The sequence below is a fragment of the Bombus vosnesenskii genome, unplaced genomic scaffold (genome assembly GCF_011952255.1).
Source record: "Bombus vosnesenskii isolate JDL3184/JDL3185 unplaced genomic scaffold, Bvos_JDL3184-5_v1.1 scf7180000013295, whole genome shotgun sequence".
Lineage (NCBI taxonomy): Eukaryota > Metazoa > Arthropoda > Insecta > Hymenoptera > Apidae > Bombus > Bombus vosnesenskii.
This window is the reverse complement of record NW_022882946.1, coordinates 2,448,584-2,473,625: the sequence shown is the minus strand read 5'-3', so window position 1 is coordinate 2,473,625 and position 25,042 is coordinate 2,448,584. Positions and strand designations below refer to the sequence as shown.

Genomic DNA, 25,042 nt, shown 5'->3' with positions numbered 1-25,042 from the left:
TCACTGAGAGAGAGAGAGGGAGAGAGAGAGAGAGAGAGAGAGAGAGAGAAGTGAGGGTTTATTATTATAGATCCTATTTCAAGTAAGAAACATTTATCTAATTTTTACTTCTATTACAAAATAGTATAAGCTATATGTGGGTGAGATACTCTATAATATACAATAGTGTATCACTTTATATATACGTAAATATATAATATTTATGTAGTATACCACATAATTGTTACATAAATTAATAATTTAGTATATTATATACAATTTTCATTTTTCAGGTAGTTTGCGACAATTTGCTAAAGAAATGTTTTCAACAAAACTTAGCTAGTTTCGAGTCTGCTACATACTCAATATCAAAAACGTCCTAGAAAGTTTCTTTTCAATAAAAAAATCAAGGTTACGTTAACTTTATTAAATGGCACTTTATATTTTGGATTTTATAGAGTTTTAGCTGATATTAACATGAATTCAATAGCTTACTATACAATAACCTTGAGATGACCGAATTCAGAAATTTATATGCAATATACAGTTGTAGTTCATTGTAATATGTAATATGAAATTGTATTATTGATATCGTTGGATTTACTCGATAAATTTATTAGTTTGGTAGTTTTAGTCTTATTTTGAATATATAATTTGATCAAAGTAAAATAATTTTCCTTACTATTATATTCCTATTGATTTAATCTAAATTTCAAAATTCAAGGTTATCTCAAGATCATAGCGCGATAGGCCATTGAATTTGTCTATCTTATCGTCAGAGTCTGTGAAACCCAAAATATAAGGTGCTATTTAAAAAAACCTCTTTATTGAAAAAAATTTTTCTTGGATATTTTTGATATCCAAGTATATAGCAGACCCAAAACTAATTTTTATTCAAAACATTTCTTTGACAAATTATAGGAAACTGCCTGAAAAATGATGGATAATCTCAGAGTATATACTTTGTATGTACAAATACTTGTCTTATTTGAAATTATTAAATATTATGAAAAGGATATTCGAATAACATTAATTGTTCTATTTAAAATTATTAAATATGATGAGCAGAATTTGAAATATGAAAATATAAACATCTATCCTCTATCAAGATGTAAGGTATAAAACCTGAACAATAATCATTATATCACAGGTTACATTGTTATATTATATTTTCTTCTTCTTTTTTTGCAGAATCTTAAACTTTCGTTCCGAAAAGACCAAGATGGATGTAAACAAGTAATTTATATATTTTTTGAGAATTATTAATCAAATGTTGTATATTACTATTTACCTTCCATGTTAATATCGTTTATCCGATAATTAATTCAGAAGACAGATCAAATCATTAAGGCCTGAAGGATGTTGTATGTATATATCATATCGCATTGGAATACAAATATGTTCATTTTACAATTAAGTTATACAAATCTTTAATCTTTATAATTTGTAATCCAAATTTTTTTATTTCTTTTATATAAAATTTTATATAAAATCAGGCTGTAAAATAAATGATAAGAATGACAAAAATTTAATAAAAAATACTTTGAAGCAGTTTTAAAACTTTAATTTTTCTTCTTTTTAATTAAGAAAAAGAAAGTAATGTTGAGTATTTGAATATATTGAAAATTTTAATGCTTTGAAAGGGTGTACATAGACATTTGATAAGCCTTACATGGTACAAACTGGTACTGTTTGACATGCATTATATCTGACGTTCTAGTATTACATAATGTGATTGGTATTTAGCGAGTACATTATAGCAGAAAGGAAAAATAATAGCGTGTTTGGAGTATTTTATTTTATTTTATATCACACAAAAGCGCTACACCTCGTAGTGTCCAATGTCGAGGGTTATGATCAGTTTCAAAATCGATCGATCCGATGTACTTCGAATCTGTTCTTTGTGGTTTTCTATATATAGGGCATTCATAAAGTTTTGGATCCTTCCCTGCAGTTGTGTTTATTGCGTAAATGTAAATCACAGGCATTTGTTCATATAGAACTTTTGGTTTACTTTCTACTAATTTGCTGGTTTTACGATCAAGCGAAGCACCCTCTAAAAATAGGCCATGAACGTATACTCCCTCCTGAGGTGGATTTTTTATATCTTCCTTGTTAAATCTTGTAATTAAATTTTGTAATACAACAGAGTCAAGAGCCCAACCTTTATGTGCTCGAGTTACTTCCTGCGAAATATAGAGATTTGGAAATCAAAGTTATTTTGTTTCAAATTTACAAATATTGGACAGCTTTCTTATCGATGCAATTCAAGAGATGATATCAAGAGTAATTATTTTTAATTCATTCCAGGTATTGTATAATAATAAATTTCATTTATCGTTGAAAAAAATTAATTTTAAATTTAGTATTTTCGAAAAAGGAATATTTGTCTAACTTGTCTCATTGCAGTTAGAAATCCCTGAGGATTAAAGAATCCAGTCATCCAAAAGACCTTAGGTCTGCCGTAAATGCACCATTGCCTGAATTGATGATCTCGTTCTAAAAGCTCTGTGTACCAAAATCCAAGCGTTGCCGATTCCCAGGAAATTTTTAGCCATTTCTCGGGAATGCGAGCGTCGTACATCGCATCAAGTGACTTTCGTAAACCTTGGCTCATCACAATGGTACCTTCGATAGCTAATTTCAAATCTGTTAAAGTGTTATACACTTCTTTAATGACTCTGGTGATCCTGTAGAAATTCGACTAGTGAGCAAATTATTTAGAAATAAAAAAGAGAATGCAAGAAAGTATACCTGTCGATTTCTTGTCTCAAAAATATATTCATCGGTAACAGTGCACCCATTCGTTGAAGTGCTTCTTTCACTTCAAAAGAATTATATTGCTTTGGTAATTTGGCTAGCATATCGTTAGCAAGTTTATAGACGACGTTTTCTCTAGTTTCACCGCCTTGTGCGTTCCCTTCTTTCGGTTGGACACTCAAAATCGTGTCAAGTATTCCTTTCGCTGTATTTATTTGATAAGTAATGTCTGCATTTGGATGTAAACCAAACACTTCCGGCGTATCGGTTGCAGGCAAGCTATCGATGTAATCCAAGTATCCCTGAAGATTCTTGGTTTGTGGTACTTTGTATCCACGATAAAATTCGAAGCCAGGTCGCAATAGTACATCGCAAAACCAAACGTGCGTAAATGTAGTTAACAAACGCTTGTCGAAGTCATCAGTGACTCTACCACCGTATTGAACCTGCATATAGAAATAAATATAAAATAGTTAGGTATAACGAACTTTTGTATTTTCGTTTCAGTTTTATGATGTTTGTTATTATTTTGAAGTGTGATCATTTTGAAGATTTTCTTGATTGGGAACAACCACGTGCAACTCGATGATATACTGATAGTAAGTCACCAAAAATAAGGTAACACAAAAGTATTTTAATAAATATTTGTATAATTAATGCAATTTTCAAACCTCTCCAAGCATATAGCAAATAGTTGGCCAGGATACTCCCCGTTTTGGATCCATCTCATCCAAATGATTCTGTATAAACTGAACGGAAGCAGCAAAATCAGCCTGATTAAATTCGTATGGTACGTTCCAACCAAGAGGCCCGAATTTCCTACGTTCTTGAACTACCGTATGTAGAAACGCAACAGCATACAGTAAAGGTGGCCACTGTGATTGCGTACTGTAATCCAATGTGTCCTGCGTTACGCCTTGATAAGTTCTTTTCAGGCTGGCTCTAATACCTTGCGGTGGTTCGTTCGTAAATTTGATGGCCATCTGGAATGATGCTGGTTATAAGAAAGAACTTATTTGTCTATAAATTAACCCTTCTGACAGATGTAAGGAAAGACCTGTAGTAAACCAATAGGAAATTGCGGATGAACTTCTGTAGTCATCCAAAGTCTAAATGCTTCGTGCACAATGTCTGTTTCAACTAGAGCGTCCATAACTTCCGTGCAAAAAGGAAGTGATAAGTGAATATTTTGTAGCAATACCCAAGTACCAGTGTTCATAGCGTCCGAGATCAATTTTCGAGCATGAAATTCTTGGCCTTGGCCCATGGACACCGATCGCAATTCTAAAATATATATTAAATATAAATTATACTTTTAAATGAAATCGTAGCTTATTTTTATTTTTATATTTATATAAGTTAAACGTTATCAACTTGCTTACGGATGACTTTTTGCTTTGCCAGTGCAGTAATCTGTGGGCTAGGGTCTGATCCTATCGACAATATACATATAAGCGGTGATCTAACTTCAGACTCTAACCACGTAGCTTCTAGATCCAAGATCTTCGTTTCTCCATACTCTTTCCCTAATGATTCAACCACGTATTTTTTCGCCTGGGACAAAGTTCTATCCGGACTCCACGATCTGATCAAAAGTAATTTTCTAAACACGTCGAGTTTCTTCTGATATCCGCAAGGAAGTTCCTCTTCCTCGGGTTTCTCTCTTTCGTACCATACTCGCCATTCTCTTTCGCTGAATTCGATTTTCGTTAGAATATCCGAGAACGTGTCTAGTTTGCTGATCTCGACTAGATTCAGCCAAGTTATGTCAAGAATCCACCTGAATGGTTTAGGTGTAACTGCGTTTAAGTCCAAGGATGCACCGCCTTTAATAAAAGCGTTGAACTCTGTATGAGAAATTACACCTCGATGACAGTCTATCTTCATAGCTAGCATCAAGGTGAACAACGATTTGTGTCGTTCGTATAGACTTCTCAGAGTAAAGGCCCACACTTCGTAGGTAAGGTGACGAAGAATTATGTTTATTCTTTCACCAGTGATAGGACTTTTCACAGATTTGGTAATGGAATTATCGAATATAGTCAGAAATTGTCGCAACGAATTTTGGTACATTACGTTTACGTTGCTCATCTCTACAATAAGGAAATACAAAATAGATCCTCTCGACGCGACAGCACGGAATTCTTCTCGGGCTAACATGATCTTCTTTTCCGTTAACGCAGACACCTTTAGTTTTTCATTAACCGATTCTGCAGTTACTTTGGTTTCTCTGAGCACATTTATAAGCGCTTCATCGTCTACTAAAGAGCCTTCGGAAGAGGTGAGTCGATGTAACAGAGTGCTTTCGAGTTCTTTCATTGATCGTTGGTTGGTCATCACTGATTCGAACAGAGCCACCCTTTCGGCTTCTAAGTCTGCCTTTTCCATAAGGATAACTCTACCAAGTAACTGATCCTCCAGGCCTAACATCGTGACAGTAAAATCGATTATCGATGTCTTTGCTGAAATTTCAGGACTGTAAGCAGGATTTGGTAATTTCGTGGTGATGTACAACATAAAACCGGGCATTACATCGCATTCTTTGTCACCGACGATTACTTTCTCGATGGAACCGGATTTAATAAAATTCTTTTCAAGCACGTTATCGAGAACTGGATCTAACTCTTCCGCGATGTCTTCTATCAGCAATGGTCTGCCTAAGGAGAGACTGTCTTCAAGGTGAGTCCTAAAATATTTGTGATTAAGAGACGTAATCTGTAGTTCGTTCATGCATTCCTTGTTCTTTATCCACATTTTTCCTTGATTCTGAGGATCTATTAACAGAGGATACGAAGAGGATTTAGTTACGATAAGCGCATTTTGCACAGACAATTCGTCATTTGGTAGCCCTTGAAGCGTCCATTCCGACATTGTCGCACTGTCTACGAGCATGTTTGTAATGTTCAGATTTTTAGTGAAGGGAATGGATTTAGTTGCCAAAATGTTCATCCAAGATGACACTAAGCTAGCTCTGTACTGTTGATTATATGGCCCACAGTACGATAAAAAGCCAGTTGCTAGTAAAACATCTCCAACTAGTCGACCTAACTGAATTTTGAACTCGCTGCTTTGCTCGGTCCAGCGTATTTTCTCACCGCCTAACCCGTTAATCAATGCGGTTGCAGCTGTCATTTTCCTAAGACACACGTTTGCAGCTTCTGTCAATCTTTGCTTCTCCGAAACAGCAGAGTCATATTGTTCCTTAACCGCTTGCAGGGCCATTTCTCTTTCCGATAATTCTCTCTCGGCGTTTGCCAGATCCTCCATGGCCACCTTGAGTCTTGCTTCCTGTAACGCTAAATTAGCCTTCAGTGGTAGGACTTCCTTATTTACCGAATGAAAAAAAGCCATTGCCTTTGTCCAGGACAATAAACCTGCCACGTCACCGCAAACTCGTCTAGCAGTTTCCATGTTATAATCCTCCATCTTAAAGTAAGGTTGAAGTAATTCAACCATCTCGTTGTTTATTATGTCTTTCGGATAGTTTTGTAATTGAAGCAAGAACGTGGTGCTGGCCATTAACTTTAACGATTCTGCCCAAGAAGGCTTTGGACATGGCGCAGCTGTATCCGGAACAACCGATCCAATTTTGCGTTGAAATAGAATTAACACACAATCCATGATTCTCATAATGAGATGAGGTGGTCTACCCAATTTCCTGACGGTAGCTATATGAGCCGGTTTAATAGTGTTCAGAGCAGCTTCTGCTTCCTCCAGCGCAGGCTTAGCCGCCTCTAGCTTTTGTTCAGCTAAGGCTTTTTCTTCTGCTATGCAAGCTACCAATTGCTCAGCTTTCTCTTTCACTTTTTGCACCTGATTCTTAAATGCCTCTGCCTGCATTGCTCTTTCTGTCACTTCCAAGAGGACAGTTTCTGCTTTTTCAGATGCTTGAACTAGCTCTTTTTCCATCTCAGCCAGATCTCTTTTCAAGATCTCAACTGATATCGAAGCTTCTTCCAGCTTCGCTAAGCCAGTATCCATGCGCCTAGCCCCCTCGCCGAGTTCATGTTGTTTGCTTTGGTAGATATTTTTGTAGCCACCGATGAAGTTCAAATACGATTTTGGCGTGACGTGAGTAGCGCGACGAAATCTTTGAAAGTATTCCGCGGACGTCAGAGAAACAATATCCTGTATGGAGCCTAAGGCATTCACCAATTCAGATTTGACTTCGTTGGTACAAGCTATGCTAAAGTCGTGCAGAAAGTGTTTAGCAACTAAGATTAGAGCGTCCCTGGGCCAAGGCTGGAACCAATCGATCGTGCAGCCTGATATGAGAGCTGGAAAACGTTGAGCACGATTTCTAAACTTTTCGCCAACCGGGGAGAAACAAAATACTACGTGTAAATTTTGACAGGTCCTCTGAAGAAAGAAATCCATTACGAGTTCGTTGTTGATCGTTCGTTTTGGATTTTCGCGTCTCAGGATAGGCGTCAATTCCGAAATGATCTCTTGCTGTTCGTCACGAGTGAATAAGTTGCTGATAACCCCGGAACTCAGAATATTGTTCAAGTATTCCAAGAAGCCCTCCTCTTTAATATCCAGATCAGTAAATATAAACGTCGTACCCTTTCCTTGAGCTCCGCACGTTCGATAAAGATATCTTAGATCTTCTAAAAAATTTGCTACGTTGTAAGACCTTGTCAAAGTGATTTGAAATGTTTTGTAGCCGGCAATGAAGGATGACAATTTCGTGAGACTTTGCTTGCCAGATCCTCCGACACCGACTAACATTACATTCCCTTTTGGATGTCTAATGACTCTAGATATTTTAACCAAATGCAGCATGGCATCGGGGAAGAAGACCAAATCCATACCAGAACCTCTTTGCATTTCGTTGAATTGCGAAAGGAACATTTCTAGTCTGTCCCTGAGGATTTGGTCGTCATAAACGGGTTCGTATACTTTCGGTAACTCAACGTCGGCGTCTTCACCTTCTTCACCGGTTGGTTCGGGTGCATCTCTAAAAATTGTCACAAAAATGGTAAAAGGTGGGTGTAATTGAGCAATTCTTATGATTTTCTAACGCTAGTAAACATGTTAATATTTGTTTAAGGTAGAAGTTTTACCACGCCTCTTTTTCGATCGACAATATTACTGTTGTGATAAGCTATATAATCTGACTTAAATTAAGTACGCGGTTGATCGTACTGATAATACTTACCTCATGAAATCTACGAATACAGGATCTTGATCGAGCATGTTCGTATAATCCTCCCCTAGCATTTCATTAACAACTTTCAGAATTTCTTCATCGAACCAGTCTTTATCCGCTTGTATAGTGAATCTATCACTGAATACGCGACTGCATTCGTGTTTCCACAGCAACATAAGCACACTTTCCTTATCGATAACTGTGGATAGTGTACCAAGCATACCTTGCCAAATTCTTGATAAATCTCGAAGATTAAAGGTATAGTGAAACTTGGCCGGTGTAGGTAATAAATTAGCTCTAGTTCTTTCCCAAAGTGTTCTTGTCAGGGGAACCATTTTATTGACGAGATTCCTAACTTCCGCTGAAAATCCTCTTTTAGCGTTGTAATGACCTTCTCCGAGCACGCTAAAAATGCGATCAATGGATGCTTCGTTAGGTAGCGTACAATTGAAAATGCAAAACTGTCTCTTCAATCTTAGAGGAATGTCATTTCTTCCACCACCTGGTTGACACATTGCTGCCAAAAATGTTACGTCTACGATGCTAGTAAAGTCTCCAGGTTTCTCTAAAGAATAAAATCCTTTCATATCCATCGTTTGACGAACAATTTCGTTGGTGATTTGATCACCCCACTCGTTTATTTGTGGCAAATTTATATCATCGATGAAAACCAACATTTTCTTCCCTCCTGGTGGTCCAAACGTGCTACCTAGACGTTTCTCCACGTAACTTTCTATGGTTTTCTGAAACTGATATGGACTCGTAGCCGAACTGAAATTGAACGATCTACTTAAAGTGGTCTCTCTGTTCGCTTTTTTCATGTACGACTTCATCATGACGGTTTTGGCAGAACCTTGTTCACCTATTAATAAAACTGCTTTATCTTGACGACCAATTAGATCGATTAGGTATTGTATTCTCACGTTATCAGGTATAGGAACCAACACATTGCTGTAATCAGGCGTCGAATACTCTGGATAAACGTAGTTGGTCACCATGCTTGTCCACGTATCCCATTTACCCTTTTCACTGACATAGAAATCGAACAATTGTGCTTCGGGGTATTTTTCTGATGTTGGTAAATCTAAACTTTCGAAATTTTGTCGCAGGTAGGAGTCATACTTTTGCCTGTCCGATGTTTCTAACAGTGCTCCTATACCCCACACCAAAGCAAAAACGTAAAAACGTTTTAGATGTTCGGCTGTCATCGGTTGGCGTTTTTCATCTTCTGTTTCTTCGTCGTCGTTTTCTTCTATGCGTACCTCGGGTGGAATTAGACCCTCGAGGAGACATAACATTTGTCGCACTATGTTGCATTGTAGAACGTCTATTGTCAACGATAAAGCTTGAGTGCTCCATGAATAAATCTATAAATTAATTATATGTTGTTGTAATTACAATACCACAATATTACAATGTTGTAATACAAAAATATTATCAGAAATTTTATTTAGGATACAAATAGATAGTTTTTAGAATTAACTTAATATTTTCATAGTCATTTTTTCCAGGAAATATGAAATAGGAAAAATAGTTTCGTAATAAGGTAAAACAATGTGATTAATTTTGCATGTTAATTTGTAATTACATTACTAATTTGTTTAGAATTGGATATTTATACACTTGGATCAGATGGAAATGTGGGATAATGGACAAATATAAACTTGAAATATTAACAAAATACATATCGAAATATCTGGAAAATAAGACATAATTTTCTTCACGTTTAATTTTCTTTATCAACATTTGAACAAAATTTGCGCAAGTATCTCTATCTAATCTAATTATATGTCGAAGATGAAAGAACACCGGAGTCTGTAATTGAACAATTGTAGTTATTCAATCCGATTGTAATTGTTCGAGAGTTGTGATAATGAGCTTGGGCTCGAGGCGACAGCCAGTCGCCGAACGTAGCCGCGATCACGGGATGAACGCTTTGTCTAACAAAGGCATGGAATAATTCTGTAGCTCTCCTTAAAAAGGAAATAGTTGTAACACTCGACAGTAAACATTCCAACGGTCTCTGTCCCGTAGCTCGCCACATGCAGACCCTATTCTTCGAGTAAGATGATTGCCAGATGTCGATGCGTCTCCGCAGTACATGTTCGGCTAGCTCGAGGGCCCGTTATAAATCTTAAGATTTAGTCAACTAAAGTCCTTCAAACAGACAAACAGTCTTTGTCCCAATTACGGGAAAATAGGGGAGACCTATTTTTCAACGAGCGGCGTCTCCCACTAGCAACTTTCCCTCGAGGGCGGCTAGCATCTTTTTCTAACCACCGATATGGAGATTGACCAATTAGCAGCAACGCCAATTTCCCTTACTTTCTGAACAAAGGCTTTTCTCGACGAATCCGATGATCTCGTATCCTTAGACACACCCCGTTATAGTTTTCCTCTGTGGCATCATCGAGACGGGAAAGGCATTCTCGTTCGCGATCTCACTGATGAAAGGAGTAACTCTTTACAACCAGTGAATATCACGCATCCGACTTAGATTTTGTGAGTACGTTCATCTATCATCCCGTCGACCGCGGATTCGTTACTGAACCTAGGATCATTGTCATTAGTTTCTCGAGTACCTAACTACCACGGTTACTTGTCCGGTTCTATAATAATCGTATTTGCACTAGTCAATGTCTTCTCTATTGCATAACGACAACGTGTAACCCAAACGAAGATTCGTTTCACGCCCTTAACCCTAATTCTAATGTAAACCCGACATATAAATAATGTGTTTTTAAATATTTTATAGAATGGCAATTACGTGTCTTTACCTGCGTAAAAGAATCTGTAAAACATTGACCAAACACTTCTTGCTCCAAAGGTGTTCGACTTTTCAACCAAGCAGTCACCACAGGACTCCAGTCCAATCCTGATGAACTCATGTACACCATTCCATTACGAGATACCGTAGCTGGACTTGCATTGTCGATATTATGAGGCTCAAAGATTATCTTGCAATTAGATGACATCGATAATCGGTCACCATTCGCAAGAGTGAGAGTTTTATTGTCGTCCAGTACAGAGTTTAAGTTCTCGATCCAGATGCTATCAACAGGTCCGTCAAGCACCATCCATACGTACTCTCCTTCTTTTAATTTCAATGTTTTGCGCCATAAAGCTGAAAATATTCCATCCGTCCAATCATTAGTCGCCACGTCCAATCGGCCAAACATTTGAGCAGCTGTTATACTTTTTGGGTTCATTCTCATCTCTCTGTAAAATACGTTCCTGATCATTGACCGAGTTAAATCATTTTAAGTTATATTATTTGGTGAAAAAACAATTTTTAACGGTGTTTCGTAACGATGTTCGAAAAATATAAATGGCAATGGACATGGCGTTATACATTTGAATATATATAAGATAAAATGAAGAAAAAAAATGATTTCGCGGACTAAGAATGAATTTTTATGTTGCCATATAAATTATTCGAAAAATATTTTTCAATGTAATTACCTGTGAAAATTGCCGCACTGCGTTAAAGCTTTCATCAAAATATGTATACAAGTGGTTTTTCCTGCACCGGTCGGACCTAGGGTCATTATTCCATGTCTTACCCTTTGTGTTTCGTACAGCTGTATTAATTTTAGCACCCACGGTGGATGGTATATCAATCCAGCTTCTTCTACTTGTTGACTAATAGCAGCTTCCAACTCTGGATAAGAAGTCTTTTCAAGAGCTTGATTTGGAAACAGATCAGCCACCAATGATATAAATAATGGTTCGTCCTCGTCTAAAATAATTAATGTACTCAATACTAACATTTATTTCATAGATAACATTTATTTTATACATATGTCCTTGCAAGTGGTAATAGTAGATATTCTTAGTATAGTAATAAGTATAATTATGTACCTATGAGTTTCGAAAGATTCATATCTCTTAAAACACGCATAACGATCGTGCTTTCAGAATCTTTGGAGTTTACCCTTTTCGACGCTCCTAATGTTCTTAATACGGACAATATGTTTCTTAGACCAAAGTCGTAATGGACCTTTATAAATGAACAGGATGTTTATTGAAATTACAATTTAGTTACTGTGTTTTTAAATAAATTACCTGTTTTGTAAGTTGTTCTTCGCACAATTTGTACAAAGTGTAAAATTTCCGAGCAAGCGTGATGTTTTCCAGGAAACCACAGCTAGCTAGTTTTACTCGAATAATGATTTGTCTATCAGGTACCATCATAGCGACGGTGCGGAACTGTATCTTTAGATTCTCTGGAAGTTCTTTTCTACCAGCATATCCAGGATTCTGCAACGTAATTCTTATCTTATAATTCTAACTTTTACATCACATACAAGGTTTCCTGCAAGAAAGTAACTTTACATTACAGTATTAATACGTTTGTTATCTTTTATTTACCATCGTTATAAATATTCCAAGCTCAGGACACATGTCGATCAAATCTCCATCGGTAAAAACGAACTGCTTCTTCTTCTCCCTTTTCGCAGCCAAAACAACTGCAACTTGTTGAGCAGCGACAGACAACACTGGTAGCTCGATTCTATTAAATTCATCGAAGCAACCCCAAGATCCGCTTTGTGCTAGTCCTTTATAGATACGTCCTAATCCCCTATAATCCATTTGATCCGAACAATTGAATACTACTATATACTTGGCCAAAGTTTTGCCCATATCTTTGACAGTTTCGGTCTTGCCTGTTCCGGCTGGACCACAAGGTGAGCCACCCATAGACATCGATAATGCTTGTGCCAAAGTTATATAGCATCTAGAAATATAAAGTAAGAAATAAAATAGAAGAAAAAGGCATACATAACTTTATAATATTTACATATTTATCGTAATTTATTGTTGTGACATTTGTAGTTACCTATCTGTTAGTGGAGTAATCACGAGTCTTTCTGTGCATCCTAGATATTCGTTTTGATATGTAAAGTTCACGTCTGTTATGCAGATCGATGTTTTGTCAAGGTCTTCTTTGAAGTAAAATCTGCATTGCTTCAGCCACTCGAAATCGTTCAGTGATCGTACATTCAAGCGACACTATGTACGAAACCTCATAAATTAATATTCTTTCAGAGGTAAACAGAAATACAGTAGAATTCGATTTATTTGAAATCATCGGGGGAGAAACAGATCGTATAACTCGAGTCGTATAATAAGAAATTTTACTAATTCTCTTTACGTATAATTTTTCGTACAGAACAGTCAACATAACTTCTGATAAATGAATTCAATCGGTAGAAGCTAACTAAAATTTCCAGATAAGTGCAATTTCTCTGTATTATTTTACGAAGAAATAATTTTTTAAGAAAAAAGAAAAATGTCAATAACGCTCTAGTTTCGATCTCTAGATTTTTATATTTTTTATTCTCTAGAATAGTAATCTTTTATATTAGAACGTAAACTTTAGATTTACTAGCCTTACTTGGACTGTTCTTTTTTATATTCTCTGGCAAAGTTTGCACACTATACAACAGGACACCCTGTACATATTAATATTATTTTCTTTCAACTTACTAATATATCGAAGATATCACGTTGATGCACATGAATTGTAATCAAAGTTTCAAATTTTGTTCTTTCAATTTTTGCAAGATCTCTGGTAGTCTGATCGATCAATGTATTCAGTAAATCCAGGAATCTGTTGTTTGTTTCTGTCATAATCTTTTTATCTGCACGAGCTTGAGCTAAAGCTAGTTCACTGTCCCTGGTCCAGATCATTTGTATTCCTAGTAAACCGACCTGAGCTGGCATTTTATCCAAAAATGTAAGTAGATTAAAGTTTGCATCGTTTATCATAGAATGACACTGCCGGATTATCGAGTGTAAAGATTGTTGCGATGTTTGCAAAAGTTGCGTTAGCCACGTTTCTACCGAGCCCTCTGCCCTCACCGCTTTTTCAAGCTACGTTTCAAAAATTGCTCAGTATTATATTTTTATTAATGCGATACCACGATAAAGTTATATTTCAGCGTTTAAATATATCATTAAATGTTATGAACAAGATCCCACACGTACCAAGATCGTTTCACCTTCCGATGAAATAACGGCGGTCATTTTATTATATTCGATATCATGAAACTTCACATAACGCGTATTGTCGAAAATAGATAGCAGATGGTTCTGTATCGTGTGAGAATCAGAAGCTTGACCAAGTATCTCCAACAAAGCAGGGTCTGATACAAAGAAGAACCTTGGGAACATCATACGCTTCTTTTCTAAATATCTGCAATTGCACCAATCATTGTAGCAATTTCGTTTACTATTTACAATTACTAATTGTATGCGTACCCACTAAGAGATTTCTGACACAATTCCAGCTGTTCCTGCAGATGTGGCAGAAGTTGCTTAAGCAAATCATCTCCTACGCAACATGGTACCACTCCCGGAGTCTCATGTGCCCTCTGCATGATTTTCTGCCAGCTCTTATCAATCTTACTAAACCTTTTCGCTTCTTTCGGTAATTGTTTTGCTATGTCACCACCAACGAACACGGCTTCTAGATAAACCCACATATTTTGTACCAGCAGCCATCTTTCTAGTATTTCGTTTGTATTCGACAGATCCGCGAGCCATTGTTGTATCTGCTTGCGGAATGGTGCGTTGTATCGATTCGACATCAACGAGCCAAGCACCATTAAACTGTCTTCCAGTTGGCCAATCGTCTCAGCAGTGGTGTCTCCTCTTAATAATAATTCTCCTCTGTTGTTAAACGTCATGAACGTCAACTCGTGAGACGACCATTCATTCACCACGGTCCTTAATTTCGCCTCGATGTCTTTTTCTTTCATGGCCGAAATGCAAATGTCCTCGATGTCCTCTTTATATTTCAATAAAGGCGCCTCCAGGATGTTCTTCAAGCAGAAACCCTCGCTTTCGAGGTCAAACGAGTAGCCCGTCACTTCTACGATCCTGTGCCAGTGGCGAGGTTTCATGGCTTTGTTGGCCATTAATTCTAGGAGCGGACACATGTCGTTAAAGTCGTCGATGGTTTTCTTTAGGGCGAAGAACGCGGGCCATTCCTTCAGGCCTTTTGGCAACTTGCGGCATCGGTTTTGGAATTCCATTAGCTCGTTGTTTATGTCCTCGATATTCACCTGAACATTGCATCGGTATTCTTTGTTATAGGCAACGTAAGTTATCTTGCTTTCAATATTGATGTATTATGTACGATATATATGATCGATATTAAATTAACATCAGCAATATATAATAATGTTCTGATATAATATTCATATATTGCACGAATATATTCGATGTGTAGTTAATATTAACGAATGATCAATGTATTATCAATAATTGTTCCGAATAATGCAAAGTAGAGGGTGTAATAAATTTTAAATAAGAAAATGTCTGTTCTTCTTATCGAAGTTGTAGCTATTAGAATATCAAATTTGAATATTATATTCTCGGATTTGTTTGAATTTGTGGAAGATTGATGAAATCTAAAGATATCTTGCATAATACATCTAATGATATAAATAAAAGATTTTTCTACTAAGTATGCGCAAATACTTTCACGAATCGTTTTAGATATTCATTTTTGAAGAAATATTTTACCTCGCCCCATGGAATGTCATAGTAGCTGTTCACCCTGTCGATAACATCATTGTACAATTTATACAATTTCTGAAGCAAATTCAGCTCCTTTCTTATTTGTGATAGTTCAGGATAATCCGTTGTAGGCAAACCAAACAATTCTTCACCGCTTTGGTAAGTTTGCAATTTTCTCCACATGCCATCGAATCTATTTTGGAACAAAATCTGCCTATCCGAAGCTTCTCGTGGACTCAGACCAGCTTGCATAGGTCCAGAAGATCTGTATTCCTCGCAATACATCTTGTTATCGATACGGAAGTTCTCGAGATTGTTTCTAAGATCTTCCTCGAACTGTGGCTGCAGCTTCAACAGCAACACGTGACTTTCTTGCGCTCGTGCGAGCAACTGTTGCCACGTATATCTCAAGTTATCAACTTGTTCCAGACATTCTTGGTCCACTGGTACTTCGTATCTTGTGACGATATTGAAGGCTTCCTCGATTGGGTCGATTTTTAATTCCATGTCAACTTCCTGTTCCCGAATTTTCTTTAAAGTATCCATAATAAGTCGTACGTCGTCCAGATCGCGTATCTGACGATCCAATTTACGCTCCATTTCGTTCATTAACGCATAAACATATTCCATTTCGCGTCGGTACTTCTTTTTCATTGCTTGACCAATTTTGTGGGTGCACGCTATGGACATTTGTGTGAGAAAAGCATCTATGTCTCGGAATATGACTGCATTTTTTATGTATTTTCTATTTTGCGAATTTTGACAATTTCTTTATATATATATTTTCTTTTTGACAGTGATTTATTACAATTCAAATCTGGCTATCATTTTTTTTGGAAACAATGATAGCAAGATAGTTTTATTTAGTGAACTTTAGTAATACATTTGACGTTATTTTTATCTACACATCACGTATATCGCTGTTCTTTCGTGAAGAATAACGAGTAATAAATAGTAACACAAATATTTGATTAATATATTCAATCCGATTTCAAATTGGGGGAAAATTATGTTGTTTCGAGAAGCGTTACAAAGAAGAAATTCGAACGTATTTAGGTTGATTTGATCTTCTATTCAGTAACACTGTAGTGTTATTATAATTAAAAGGAAAGCAACACAAAAAATGTATTTTATGAAGCTTCAACGCAAGATTGTGTGTATAGAAGGAAAATTATAATTAATCTCCTACGAATTTTAAGTTAATGTTATTTTACCTTTGATTTCCGTGTATAAACCATATTTCAGCTTCTCCGTGGAGACAGCGATGGAACTTCCAAAAATGACCATATCAGGTTCGGTTGCTAAAAGATCTTCGAGTTCACTGTGCTTTCGAAGCGTAGATTCAAATTCAGGCAAAGAAATTTGTAGTAATTCCCGCATACTTCTTTCATTCTTCCACAAAAATTTATATGGCTTCCACCTATCGATAAATTCTGCAAGGTCCTGTAATGATAATTAGAAATTTGTGTTACTACAAGCAGAACGATATTTACAAATATATATAAGATTTCTTACTAGCTTGAATTCTTGCATGCACGTGTTTATCATGGATAATAGTTTTATCACTTCTTTGTTATCCATCACCATTGCGTGAAAATTCTGCTCCTGAACAGGGAAAATCGATCTCTCCTCAGAGATAATTTTGAAGAGCCTTCGTCTTCTGACTCTTGCATCTTCTGGCTCTTCTTGTTTCCTCTTCGCTGCTTGCATTTGAGCGCGCATGACGATATCTGCGAAATTCCTTTTGGGGTAGGCTTGACCCCATGTATCCTGAATTATTAAAAAATATTATGTATTACAGTATATATTAGACGTTTTACTATAATACTAAGCGTTTATCATTGTATGTGTTATACCGTATATGTTAAAAATCATACCTTATTTATTCTAGAATTCCATTGCGACACTCCTCTCGCAACGCCAGCGATGGTTTTACCAACTAAAGTTAGGACTTCCTGTACGTCGTCTAAACTAGGTTTCACGGTCACCATCGGTATCATTAATGTTGCATGAAGCAGAAATATTGGACTCGGTGCGTCCTCTGATCGAACGATAATTATTAATTCATGTGATCATCCGCAAAACTTTGGACTATGCATTTATATTTTATCGAATAGGAAGTCACCTGGATCGATTTCCCGAATAAATCGCTTTCTAATAATGTCCAAGGAGCTTCTAGTGACTCTTATCAGAACATCGACGACTTTTCTAGAGTAATATCTTCTCATTTCGGACACGGCATTTCGAACCATGTCTTGCATTCCTTTCGGTAGGCTACCAGGAGTAACCAATAGCTGGTGAGGATCGTCGAATAAATTCCAAACTAAGGACCAATCTTGTTGGACCGTTTGGTCCACTACCTCTTCTTTTTCTGTAAGCTCATCGTACATCAAAGTTATGATTCGGAAATATGCAAAAAGAAAAAAGTAAGAAATGTGGATTAAAATGTTATGAACGATATCTGTAATCTATTTTTTTATATAATTGATTTAATTCTTATTGGAAATAGATTAGAGTTGAAAAGAAACAGAAGCGTATCGTGGTACAAAATTTTTGAAAAAATCCAAAACAGAATTGCGTTATGTATTAGCGAAGTTTGCTCGCAAAATTTTTACGATAAAATTTTTCATTTTCACGCTGATATATGAAAAGAAATTTCGTGGCTATTGCTATATTTAATTATGGAAGAAACTAGTTTTTCAGATAATGTCGCGTATCACCTTCGCTATTAAAAAACTCGAATTGACTGGAATTAGCAGCGGCTTTGAAATTCTCTGCCGCGTTCTTAACAAGATCTAGTACTTCTTCCACAGCCTCTTCCACCATCATACTTTTACGATATAAATCTACCGCTGCCAGTCTGCATACTTCTTCGGTCTTCTCTACAAATTCCTCTATAGTCCAAGGCTGATCAGATTCTGGCATAGAATGTAACGTTATCTTTTGCATAGCTGCCAGCACCTGTAAAATCCTTGGAACAAGGGAAGAGAACTTTTATTTAATTTTATAAATACCTATGAACCTATGCAGAACGATCAATGATGAAAATCTGCAATCCTTATCATTGTAAGAAATTTTGTTTAACTGTCAAATATCAGCAAAATTATTATATCTGTATAACAAAAATACCTCTTTTAATTTCATTGTATCTAATAAGAATTTGTAGAAAAGTAAAATAGACGAAAATTAAGAGACACTAAAGAAAGACAAAAGCAAACAAGTAACGTAATATATGCTTATCTAAAGAAAGCTATTGTAATTTAGAAAGGTACGATTTGCAAAAAGTTTAAACAGAAATGTACCTATTGTCGTACACATCGTGAACCCTTGTAATAAGGATATCAAATTCCTTGATCTGCTGTTGTGTGTTCTGATAGAAGTTTTTCCATTCTGGATTGGTCCAATTCAGAGAAGTCAAACCAGGTTCCAGCAAAGATGCAACTCGCACCAAATGCGGTAGTAACAATGGCCTCACTTCAAGTTTCACACGTCTGGCCGTAAAGACGAACTCTTCGATCATCAATTGAAGAGAGTCTGTGACCAATGTGAAATAATCTTTCTTCGCCAAAATAGTCAATGCGACGATAGGAATTTCCAGATTCAATTTGGCCAAGCAATCAGCTTCTCGGAGCAGGAGAGTGACGCGTCCTTCTAAGTTGACTTTAATCTTTCCTGTTTTTTCGTCCACCGCCAGCAAAGGTCTGGATCGATAAAACAATGATGTTTAGGTAAAAAATTAATATAATAAAAAGTGGAATTAGTTAGTTTGGTTCTTGTTTGCGAGGGACTTGTATGATCGATTTACCGTTTTAGACAGTCTTCAATGACCCAAGAGTTTTGATGAGTCCAGACTTCAGCGATGTCTGATTTATATTGATTCAAAACGCCAAGGGCGTAATTATACCGTTTTTCTAGTTCCATAGTAAGCGGAAGAGTCTTTAGCACTGGATGATTGGAAACTGATGTAGCCAATTCATCTAAGTGTACTCTGAAGAGAAAATAATTGGAGTCGGTGATATAAAAATCATAAATTATCGTTCGACGATGTACGAATAACTTGTTTAATTTACTTCAATGAATTTGCCCAAGTTAATCTTCCAGCGATAGCTGGCATATGTCTCGGTAATGGTGGATCATCCCTCTGTTTTTTGAATAACTTTAGTATTCTGTCCACTTCTTTGTCGCAATATTTTACTACTATGTTGTACTTTTCATCTAGTTTCGTTAGTGGTATCTTCTCACTGACCTTAAAAGCAAACAAATCAATTAAAACATTAAAAAGCACAAAAATGAAGAAACTATAAAATAAAAATATTCAAATATTAAAGTATTAACAAATTTCGAAAGTAAATGATTTTAAGATCTACTGAATATAATATGTATGGACAAAGAAACACATTCATACATACAATTAGATTCAAGTGCAATAATTACAGTAATCGTGCAACTTTACGTGTCAAATGTACAAATTCTCGTGCATTATTTAGTCAGCTATAATGCACCACTTTACTTTTTCGAATCGAGTTAAAAATCGTATACCCTGAAGAGTTTCCCAAACGTCCGCATAATTTTTCTCAATGATGTTACCGATGTTTTGTTTCAGGGTATCAGTTTTTGTCATGAAATCATTGTAGTCCGTATCAAATTCGGTATTCCTTGGATCTAGATAATCGTAACCTTTAGCGGTAGCAACTTTCTCAGCCTCTTCGAACGTTCTTATGGCATCGTCCAATGCTATTGGAGTAAAAGAAAATAAAAAATAGAAAGATGAAAATTACGCTCACGAAACGATCTAAAGTTGAAAAGCGTAGATAAATATTAACGAATTAAAAACAAATAGCATCTGTATATTAATTACATACATTCTCCCAATAAAAGACCCTCCATCCTTCTTTCGAAGAGACTTTTGTAATCTTGTATCAATTCGAACATAGTCAAAATTTTTCTTACTCTATCGCAAAAGGAATCGAATCGTCCAAATACGTGAGTTTCTGAAAACGAGAATTCTTGTTCGGTTACAGCAGGAGAACACCGAACCAGTCTATAAGTTTCTCTGTAGGCTCTGTAATGTAACGGTATTCTTTGTTATTTCCCACACAAAAGGACAAAAAATGAATCAATACGTCTCAGATCGAAGTATAACGATAGAAAACAGCGAGTCCACAATTTACTTGTTCAGTTTTAAGCAATGCTTCAGCCTTGATCGCGCAACTGCTCGATCTTGACCCCAGACAGTTTCTCGACCTCTATTTGTGACGTAATCTCGACAAGCCACGATCATTTGATTCGTGATCTTTATCATTAACGAACTAGTTCGTTCCGATGTGTTGTAATACCTCGACACGCTGTATATTAAACGAACTGTTTGTAATAGCGATACGAGGGAATCTCTCATCTTCACCTGAAAAATATGTGATATCAATATATATATATGAATATATATAAAAACACATAGAAAACAATATAGGAAAATAAAAATAATTTCTATTTTTCGTACGATATGTTATCTTACTGGATCGTCCAAATACAAGCAGTGACAGCATTTTTCCAACGCTTGTATAAATTTTGCATTATCCTTCGCTTCGTTATAACAATAAGTGACATCATCCTCTACATCGACCCAATCTTTTATCAACTTGGAACGCGCAACTTGCAAACAAAGAAGCGACATTCGTATTTCGTGATCCTAAATATTTATACGTAGCACAGATAATAGTTTACTCGTTATTACGATTGACAGTAAAATCATCTGCTACGATAGAAAAACGCAAATAGAACCTGAAGTTTGTTGACTAACTGACTGAACTGTGCTCCCCTTCGTTTCCAATATTCCAATTCTTGCTGAGGACCAGAATTATCATTCTCTCGTTTCACCTGCTTGCTTTCTACCATGAAGTCTTTTAATCTCTTGATCCACGTTCTTACCCTTTCCTCTACGATATTCACAGCGTCTTTTTTCGCTATAAATGCTTTTGCTTCCTCGAAGTTGCGCACTTGCACCATTAGAGCTTCATCGTCGTCGAATACGCGCCCTTCGTGAGCTACCTGTTCACACACTGAGAAAATTTGGAAAATATTTTATATTTTTGTTTTCATATCAAAAATAAAATATCAAAATATTGATATCAAAGTTCAAAATATCGAATATACGCTCGTTACTTCTACGCTATCGCTGCAGGTTTCTATTCATTTGTAAAAAATGTTAATCGTGTTCATAAAAATATAAATTTGCATAATTATTCGCAGTTTAACGATATAATCGCTTAAAATTTTACGAAAATATAGTAACTGTATATATAATTCTATTTTTACCTTTCAGAGCACTGCAGAAAGATCTTAACCCCGGTAATAAAAGGCTCTTAATCATCGGGCAATCGTCCTCTCCTTCAGAGCCAGGATGTGCAAGCGCATCCATGAAAACGTACTCTACTATCCTCTGTATCGCGGTTATTATTCCCACTTTTTTTGTGTCTATCACACCGGTGTAAAGATCTTTTTGGAAACCTTCCTCGGGTAATTGTTTCGAGATATTTAATCTAATAAAAGTTTCGAGTTTGCGTCACTGAAGTGCGACTACCAATTATAACTTCATACGACTGTTATGTATAACACATATACTTTATATCATACCTGAATATGTAAACGCATATTCCAGTACAAGGTACTTGCCATCCATCGGTAAGAAACAATTTCTTTTTCCCTGGTTCTTTTATTTCTTTTTGTTCTTTAACTTTCGGTACCGATGTGCTTGGACTTGGTCGAGTGGTCGAAGTTTTTGCTTGAATCTGCAAAATAAAATTCCACGGTTATTTTATTATTAACGCCGGAATAATTAGACTCTGATAATACTGATATCTAAATATACTAAATATAAATAATTGTAATAAAGAGTCGTATCATGAAAATAAAATAGGTACATACATGCAAGAAGTACGTTTCCATCTGAATGAAAGTCAACATTAATATTGTCGAAAGCATTTATGTATTCTTAACAACTGCATACAAAATAAGATCGAAATGCGACAAAATGACAAGCTTTAGTTTCTTTCTCCTGGTAATTATTAAGGTAAAATTAATATCGACTTTCATCGAGATAGAAACACGGTTATACAGAGTAATTTACTTTCATTATACTACTTTAATTATAATTATTTATATGTACATTAAAAAATACTTGACAATTTTGACGTTAAATTGAGGTTTTCATTCAAAAATAAAAGATAAAAGGTTTGACCGTTTCTATAGGACGTAGAGTTTCAGATTCCTCCACTTCTTGATAATACCAGACGAGGGTGGACTTCATATGGGGCAAAAACAGTTGATTGATTTCGTCCAGCATGTCTCCCTCGAAAACGTGATCCATGACCTCGTGGCGGGACAATTGTGTAGCATCCATCAAGAGTTGGAAAGCGAATTCTAGACGGGGATCCATCTCCCCTCGTCTTGCCTTTCTCTCGCATTCTTCTCGGCGTTTCTGCGAAGCAAATCGAAGGATATTAATTGTTTTTTATACGCCGTGCTCGAGTCAGTAGTAGTGCCTTGTCATTGGTCAGACATGTTCGCCTATCCTCTTTATTACAAGCATGGCGTAGAATAATCGATTCCAGTTTTATTTTTTATTTTTGATGTCATTTCTTACTACTGTTATCAAAGTGTGATAAATTGTTATATCGCACACTCGAGTTTCAAAAATCCAATTTAATTTCACAGTAGAGCGACTTTGTGAAGTTGCGTTTGTTAATATCGCTACAGTTTATCTAATTATTTATTGTCCTACTGTCCTACACGAACTTAACTACGTGCACGATACATTAAAAAATCACTGTTTCATATTCACTTATGACAATATTTCATTATCGAGTATTACGGTGATCGGTAGCTTCACTCAGCGCTTCGGATAATAACAAAAGAAAATATAAAATAAAACGGCCAAAAAGCAAAAGAACAATAGACCTGGAGGACATCACCGGTCCCTTCTTCGTCGCTGCCTTCCTCAGAATTCTCCGACTTCTGTTGAACCAACAAAGCAGGAGCTTGCACGAACATGGTCGAACGAATTAAACCGGCAAAGACGATACAATTACACGATAAAAGAATGGATAACGCGATGGCGAGATTCACCGACAGTTACACCGGCGAACTGAAAGACTTCCGAAGTAGTGTAAGGAGCGGATATCCAGTGCCACGAGTTCGTGTCTGGTACCGCCCTTCTACGTATCGTTCGTGTCGTGTGGGAATTTCCGCGCGATTCTGTCGACAGTAGTCGATACTGATACCACATAGTGTGTATTCTTCTTCCATTGTCGTAAAATCGTGTTATACAAGAATAGTCCATATAACAATGAACAACATTCGTGGTATTAATGATAGTGATGGATTACATCGTGCATGTTTTAAAATTAATATTGGTCGATTTTTTGCATCGGTGATCGAGATATTCGTCAAAGCGACGATTCTTACAACATGTTGTGAATATTTCTTATTTGTGAATCCACGATCCAGTAGCTGCGTATGCGCGACGATGAAACTAACAGCTCTGCAACGAGTATACAAGAATAAGTTACGTATGAGTATTTGTATTTATATACAAAGATTATTCTTATCTTCTGAAGCGTTGCTTTTGCTTTATATTTTTCTGCCACCGGATTAACCAGCATGTTACGATACAACCGGAAATATTAGCAATTCAACATCGCTTTTTAAGCGATGATTCGACGATGTTGCTTAAAATTAGTATTGCAGCGAATGTTTTGAAATTAAAATGTAACTTTAGTTTTTCTGTTTCAATTTGTAGATTGCCAGTGCTCGTGTATTGCCTCGCGTATATTGTTTTTTTACTTTTTGCTTTATTATTTATATTCATTGCATGGAGTAGGTCTGCAAAAAATTAGTTCAATTAATTGTACATAAAATACTAATTTCGTATTAATAATATAATTAAAAACTTTTTCACTTTATACGTGTAATATGTAGGTATATATATGTACTTTTGGTGTCACAGTTGTCCTACCCGCATCTCGCTTTATGTGTATATAAATACGATTACATTTATGTACAATGTAGCACATAAATGCGTACGCCATTTCCTATATGCTATACTACAAAATCGAGATATAAATATATTCCTATCATTAAAGTATTTGTAAGTATTTAAAAATATACTTCAAACTGAATTGATCACAAAATCAAAAGGTTAAAATCAAATCTCCATATGTCGATCATTTAAAATCAATCAAAACCATTACTTGTAATTTCCTATTATCAATATGTATACGTGCCTCTACCTTATTCTCCTCACTCGTTAACAATTTCGCTTTTATCGAGAGCTAACCATTACAAATTACACGTGAGAATTACACGTTGCACGCGATCGATTACACGAATATCGAACAGCTTGAATCGCCATCAACGAATAAAATGATCATCTTCTACGAGGTTTTTCAAACGACGCATCGATCAAACCGGTATTAAATATGGTTCGTACCACATTACCCAACGTGCACGCGAATATCCTCTTAACACGCAGATCGAGAACAACCATCTGTATCACTAATCGACTAATATACGTGTCAATATTCGATTAACGTTCGTAGAGTTGCATCTCGAACATATTCTGAATCACTT

General features: G+C 36.1%; 1 protein-coding gene across 4 annotated transcripts; it reads right to left on the bottom strand.

Moving 5' to 3' along the window:
* Positions 1–1,583: 1,583 nt before the first annotated feature.
* On the bottom strand, positions 1,584–24,108 carry LOC117233349 (dynein heavy chain 5, axonemal). Of its 4 annotated transcripts, XM_033493558.1 has the most exons (35): positions 23,372–24,108; positions 22,653–22,892; positions 22,049–22,203; positions 21,731–21,954; positions 21,197–21,474; positions 20,931–21,104; positions 20,590–20,819; positions 20,281–20,480; positions 19,929–20,152; positions 19,489–19,664; positions 19,224–19,406; positions 18,721–19,119; positions 18,139–18,389; positions 17,544–17,789; positions 17,296–17,459; positions 16,934–17,188; positions 16,633–16,861; positions 15,425–16,098; positions 14,156–14,961; positions 13,883–14,090; positions 13,382–13,768; positions 12,732–12,904; positions 12,263–12,629; positions 11,957–12,151; positions 11,753–11,891; positions 11,354–11,630; positions 10,669–11,110; positions 7,901–9,258; positions 4,122–7,699; positions 3,797–4,023; positions 3,411–3,722; positions 2,734–3,185; positions 2,375–2,669; positions 1,779–2,165; positions 1,584–1,745 (listed from the first exon to the last, which is right to left on the bottom strand). In XM_033493558.1, exons 1-34 carry the CDS (start codon positions 23,462–23,464, stop codon positions 1,779–1,781), a joined length of 13,998 nt encoding a protein of 4,665 aa, XP_033349449.1. In that variant the 5' UTR covers positions 23,465–24,108; the 3' UTR covers positions 1,584–1,745. The 4 variants fall into 4 exon arrangements, 3 of the variants coding, with proteins under 3 accessions (XP_033349449.1, XP_033349446.1, XP_033349447.1); XM_033493555.1 differs by lacking the exons at positions 20,281–20,480; positions 20,590–20,819; positions 20,931–21,104; ... (3 more) ...; positions 22,653–22,892; positions 23,372–24,108 and having other exon boundaries at positions 19,958–20,196; XM_033493556.1 differs by lacking the exons at positions 1,584–1,745; positions 20,281–20,480; positions 20,590–20,819; ... (4 more) ...; positions 22,653–22,892; positions 23,372–24,108 and having other exon boundaries at positions 19,872–20,021.
* Between the last annotated feature and the right edge of the window lie 934 nt (positions 24,109–25,042).

Bases quoted from the DNA above. Each gene is read 5' to 3' on its own strand.
- LOC117233349 (XM_033493558.1), bottom strand. From the start codon at position 23,464: ATGTTCGTGCAAGCTCCTGCTTTGTTGGTTCAACAGAAGTCGGAGAAT. The intron at 14,091-14,155 runs GTACGCATACAA...GTGCAATTGCAG, and splicing joins TGTCAGAAATCTCTTAGTGG to ATATTTAGAAAAGAAGCGTA. The intron at 4,024-4,121 runs GTAAGCAAGTTG...TATATATTTTAG, and splicing joins GGCAAAGCAAAAAGTCATCC to AATTGCGATCGGTGTCCATG.